The 5,419-nt window shown below is 52.1% G+C and overlaps 1 protein-coding gene across 3 annotated transcripts; it reads right to left on the bottom strand.

Annotated features, from left to right (window-relative positions):
• Positions 1-769: 769 nt before the first annotated feature.
• On the bottom strand, positions 770-4,957 carry LOC103778909 (cytochrome P450 1A5-like). 3 transcript variants are annotated; one of them, XM_008946525.1, is made up of 7 exons: positions 4,826-4,957; positions 3,341-4,204; positions 2,786-2,912; positions 2,148-2,237; positions 1,936-2,059; positions 1,451-1,537; positions 770-1,220 (listed from the first exon to the last, which is right to left on the bottom strand). In XM_008946525.1, exons 2-7 carry the CDS (start codon positions 4,193-4,195, stop codon positions 914-916), a joined length of 1,590 nt encoding a protein of 529 aa, XP_008944773.1. In that variant the 5' UTR covers positions 4,196-4,204; positions 4,826-4,957; the 3' UTR covers positions 770-913. The 3 variants fall into 3 exon arrangements, with proteins under 3 accessions (XP_008944773.1, XP_008944774.1, XP_008944772.1); XM_008946526.1 differs by having other exon boundaries at positions 849-1,220; positions 4,910-4,939; XM_008946524.1 differs by lacking the exon at positions 4,826-4,957 and having other exon boundaries at positions 894-1,220; positions 3,341-4,195.
• Positions 4,958-5,419: the final 462 nt, after the last annotated feature.

Here is a 5,419-nt window from a genome sequence, read left to right as displayed (position 1 = left end):
ACGGTGAATGAAGCTTAAGGTGGCTGAAGTCCTCCAGCACACTTGGCCCTCCAGAGAGTCTTAGCTCCAGCCCAGTTCACATGAAGGATTGCTCTCTTTTTTTTTTTTTTTTTTTGAAGGAAGTATTTTGAGCAGCAGGAGAACCCCTGATGCAAGCTTGTCTGAGAGGTTCTCAAAGAGGCACTAACATGCTTTGAGGTTCTCTATGGGCAAAGATAAACCCCTCCTGAACGGGATCTTAGAGTGGCATGACAAGTCAGCTGAGCAATTAAAAACATAGTGTAGAAATAAGGGAACAGGTTGTTTGTAGAGGACATGGAGAAATATTACCGTTTCCCCAAGATTTTCAAGTTTGTATTTTTTTTTCCCTGCAGACACATCCACAGTGGAGCCAAATTTCAACCACTGAAAATTTGTTCTGATTCATCCAGAAATACTGATTCTGGATGGACCTCAATAACATCCTCCTCCTCTCCACCCAAGCTTTGGGCATCTGTTCAGCCAAGACCTTAAACATCAATGGGAGCCATGGGATTATGGCATGGGCTGGTTGTCCTTCAAGGATCAAAGAGTGATTCTAGAAGAATAAAGCCCCGTGGTATCCAGATGGTCTGATTTTGGGTACATTCCCTTCCCTTCTAGCCAAAGACAGCTCACACACACTGCCTATAAATGTGTTTTATGGTACTAAGAGTAGATGTGATGGAATATCCAACTTTTGATGGAATATCCAACACTAGAAATGCTGCAAAAAGAAAAAGAGAAGAAATGCTACAAAGTGAACAAGAGAGGAGTTTTGATGGCTTCGCTTTATTATATCATCCTGTAAAATGGTACCAGCCCTGGCTTTGCTACAAGAACACCCAGGTCTTTGCCCCCCCAGCAAAGTCTGAGGGATGGATAAACCCACTGCTCAGTTCATGCTCTTCATAGGGAAGCGCTGCTTGACCTGGAAGTGCTCACACCTCTTGTGCTTGAGGGACAGCCCGTAGAGTGGCGTCATGTCCACTTTCTGGCCGTCACAGACACTGAACTCCAGCTGCTGGAGCAAGGTGGACAGGAAAAGGAAGACCTGCCACCTGGCAATGGGTTCCCCAATGCACTTCCTTTTCCCCAGGCCAAAAACCAGCACCTTCTCCCCATCCACTTTGTTCACTTTGGTCCCGTCAGCACTGAGGAAACGCTCTGGGTTGAAGGAGAGTGGATCCTTCCAAAGTTTCCTGGAAGGGAAAACATCTGATGCTGAGATAGTGTCTCCTGGCTATGGGGGTGTGTGGAGGACATTGGAAAGTGGGAGCTGTCTGTAAGAATATCCCTGAATTTAGGAGATACCTCACCTACTCCCCTTTTTCTTAAGGCAGGTTGGCCCCACTTCTGCCCAAGAAGGATAGTGTGCAGGAAGGGTCCTGTGTGTCACTGCAGGAGGCTTCCTGCCTCGGGAGGTACTTACTCATCGTGGTTCACTTGCCACTGGTTGACAAACACGCAGCGGTCCTTTGGGATGTAGTAGCCATTCAGCACTGTGTCCCTGGTCGTACTGGAGAGACAATATATTTGGAGGGTTTGGGAAGCAAAAAGGTTCTTCTGCCGCCTCAGGGGGCTATTATTCTGCTCCTGATGCTGGTGAAGTAAGGATGTGGCCCAAAGAGAGAGCTTTCTGAGGGGCAGTTGTGTAGCTCATGAGCTGGATTAGGCAACCCCTACCTGAGCTGAGTGAAGTAGCTTCAGTGAAGGCAGAAGATAAGGATGTCTCTTTGGGAGCTCCTATATTGTCCTGCACAAGAGCTGTGAGCTCATGATGTCCACGATGAAGCCATCACTCCACAAATCAACACTAATCCCCCTCCCTCACACCATGTGGCTGCTGGCATGGCTGTAACAAGATGCCTTGAGTCCACCCTGTCCCTCCACCTCCTACACAACCTCAGCCCCTACCTGTGTGGGATGGCAAAGGGCATGAAAGAGGAGTGCCTGAACATCTCCAGGATGAAGGCTTCTGTGTAGGGCAGCGTGCTCCGGTCCGACAGCCTCGGTCTCCTCTCCTGCCCAATGGTCTGGTCTGTGGGAGGTGAAGAGGAGAGAGCGGGTTGAGGTCAGCCCTGGCCAGACAGGTTTTGACCCTGGAGGAAGCAGGTCTGTGGACTCACCTAGTTCTTCCTGGATCTTCTTCTGCATGTTTGGGTATGTCACGAGATATATGAGGCTCCAGGACAGGGCAGTTGTCACGGTGTCAAAGCCTGGTCAAAGAGGAAAATGTGTAGATGAGGTCTGTCTAATGTGCAGGCCACATGCCTTGGCTTGCTGCCTAGCCATCACACAGAGCAGTCTGGAATGGCCAAGAAGGCAGAGGACACATTGGGCACACAGTAAGACTTGAGTTTCTATCTATCTGTTGGAGTGAAACTATTCTGTTCTCATTCAACCTTATTCACCCTTCGGTTATGTCAGGTCTGTATAATTTCTCTGAAACTGGGGGAGTTTCCACCAGGTAACTCCAAGTTGAATCAGTCAGTAGACATCTCCCTCAACCAGGAAAAGCGACACTGGCTTGTAAAGCTCAGCTGAGCCATCAGCCATGCCCTTCACTTTTCCCTGAAGCCTCTTTCCAGAGCTAATGTCCATGCTGGTCTCTAAAGGTGTCCCTGCAAGGTCCAGGAAGGCCAGTGAGTTAGCGCTCAGGCCCAAACTGGCTGCTCGGTGTTGGACAAAGATGGGTCAGATGGAACTTGAACATGAGGAGCCTGAGGAAATCTGCAGTAGCTGAGGGACTGGTAAGAAAAGATACCTGCTCCAAAGAGGTCATTCACAAGGTTGACGATATTCTCCTTTGGGATCTGTAAGGCAGTATTTGTTTCCACTTTTTTCTCCAGGCACTGCTCAATGAGGGAGTCAGTGATGTCTCGGATGTTGTGCTGCGAGGAAGAGAAGACAAGTCATGGCAGCAGAACCAGCAGAGCAATGGGTGTTACCGAGCAACGACCTGATGCTGGGGGTCATACAAGCTCTGGAGAACATAATCTGTCAGCACCCATGGTTCTCACCGCTTTTGCAACCTATGAAAACAAGGAGATGGTTCTCCAGGGAACCTGTGGCACTGGTTGGATGCTCAGCAAACAAACTGATGCTGTCACACAAGGTGGTGGCAGAGAAGAACTGCAGTACTGGACTGCACATGGAGACACTACGGGTGAGTGAGACGACAGCTGGACTTGCTAAGTGCACCAGTACCTGTGAGAACATAGGTGCCCATTGATGCTTGGCTGCAAGAAGAACAACTCCTAATAGGTGCAGAGTGAACGGACACCTCTCTGGTGCTGGGGAGAGTCCCGCAAGCTCTTACCTTGTCAAAGGTGTCATAGTGCTCTTTGACAATCTTCTGCAGGAAATGGAGGAATCGCTTGTTGAAATCCTTAAATAAACTCATGGAGCGGCTGGGAAGATACTGGAGCACAGGGATGAAGTCAGCAGGGTTGCCGGCAGCTGCCACGTCCTCAAACTGATCACTCACGTTCACTATATTGAGCAGTTCCTCGTTGTTGTGGTCATAACGCTTGCCGAAGCACATGGCACAGATGACATTGGCCACAGAGACCACCAGGTAGCGGTAAGGGTCAAAGCTCTTCTCCTCATCCATCAGCTGCAGGAATTTGGTGACCAGGTAGTCAGCCTCCTTGGAGACATGCTCCTCCAGGAGGCAGGTGGAAGAGGAGGTGGGGCTGGGGGCAATGGAGAAGGTCTTCAGGGCATTCTGGGCCAGCTTTCTGCGGGCTTTCCACACCTCCCCTGAGTCAGGGCTGAAAGCCAGGCTCTGGCCATCTGCAACATGGCGGAAACTGTGGAGGTCAGGGCGTCCCATGAAGTCTTCTCCTTGCTTCACCAGGGCTTGCTTGATGGTGTCCAGCCCGCTGAGCACCAGGACGGGCCGCATGCCGATCCGCACCTCCATCACGTCCCCATACTTCTGGCTCAGCCTGGTCAGGGCCAGGTGCGTGTCCTTCCTCAGCTCCAGCACGTTGCCGAGGATGGGGTAGCCCCTGGGTCCTGGGGGGCTCTTCAGCCCCTTGGGCACATGCTGCTGGAGGGACTGGATCCGCCGGAAGACCAGGGAGAAAATTTTTTTGAGGAAGACCTCGGTGGCTGACACAGCGCCTTGGCTTCCCAGCAGTGATATTGCAGCCTTCATTGCTTCCAGCATGCAGGGACCCTAAAGGAGTTAACCAGAAGCGTGACCAAGAGCCAGGATTAGCAGAGGTTGAGTCCTGCTGATGTTCCCGATGCTGAGGTAGGACACCAAGTGCCCCTAAACAGTCCACAGGGAGGGAGCTCCCTGTGCAGCACTTTGGGGTTTTCAAGGGGTAAAAGCTGGAGACCTATAAAGACTCCAGACACACCCATTGCCTTCGCGGGATCTCAGCCGCCTGAGCCTATAATGGCAGCCCTTCCCCTGCAGAAGACCCACAGCTGTGGCTCTTGTCCAGGGGAGACGGTCTGCTTGCAAAAAGGCACAGAAAACCACAGCTCAGAAATGTGCACAGAAGCAGTAGGTGAGGAACAGCAAGTCCTCAATGAAGCCGGACCCATGCCCACCTAACTTGTGAGGACTTATAGCCGGAAGGCTGGGTGGCCATCACTGCATGGAAGCATGAGGAGCAGGGATGCCATGGAGCTGCCCTGCAGGAATCCACAGCTCACTGGGCAGGCAGGGGAGGGAGGGAAGATCCTGGTGTATAAATTTATCCTTCAGAGCGAAATATGATTTTCTTGGTCCTACACCCATGCTGGAGACCGCACACACACACACACACACACACACGTTGTCTCCTACCTGCAGGTCCTCACTGGATACACAGGGCTGGTTTTACTGCCTGGGGCTCCCGGCAGAGATAGGCAGAGGGTATCTGGCAGGTGCCTGTTCTGGGGAGCAGAGAGAATCCTCTTCTACTGCTCGGACCGTCTTCTCCTGCCCATGGAAGGTCACGGCTTTATATGCTCTCCCCTTGGTGCACGGCCGGGTGCTTATCTCTGGGGGGGTCACTGCACAAAAGCTACCCATTAACGAAGGGGGCCGAGCCTGGCTGGAGTCAGACCAAGAAGCCAGGGAAGATATTTCCTCAGGTCCAACGGGCTGTGGGGGATGAATGGTGACTTCTCCTCCTGCCCAGGGCACGTATTTCCCCTAAAGCCCATGTTGAGGGGGCAGAACAGGGTTCCTAGGACAAGGAAGTGGAAGAGGGTCCCTAAGCCCTGCCCTGGGGTGGATGGAGGACACACTCTCTGGAACTGGGTGTCAGCATTTCCCCCAAAGACCTTGCCTGGTCTGACCAGACTGTTGCCAGCACCCAGAGAGGGCTGTCACCTCCATGGCTGCTCTGGAGGTGCTGGGAGCTGCAGGCTCCAGCTGCTTCCAGCAGCAAGGGGA

The sequence above is a fragment of the Merops nubicus genome, unplaced genomic scaffold (genome assembly GCF_000691845.1).
Source record: "Merops nubicus isolate BGI_N331 unplaced genomic scaffold, ASM69184v1 scaffold19688, whole genome shotgun sequence".
NCBI classification, from domain to species: domain Eukaryota; kingdom Metazoa; phylum Chordata; class Aves; order Coraciiformes; family Meropidae; genus Merops; species Merops nubicus.
This window is presented reverse-complemented; position numbering and strand designations above follow the sequence as displayed.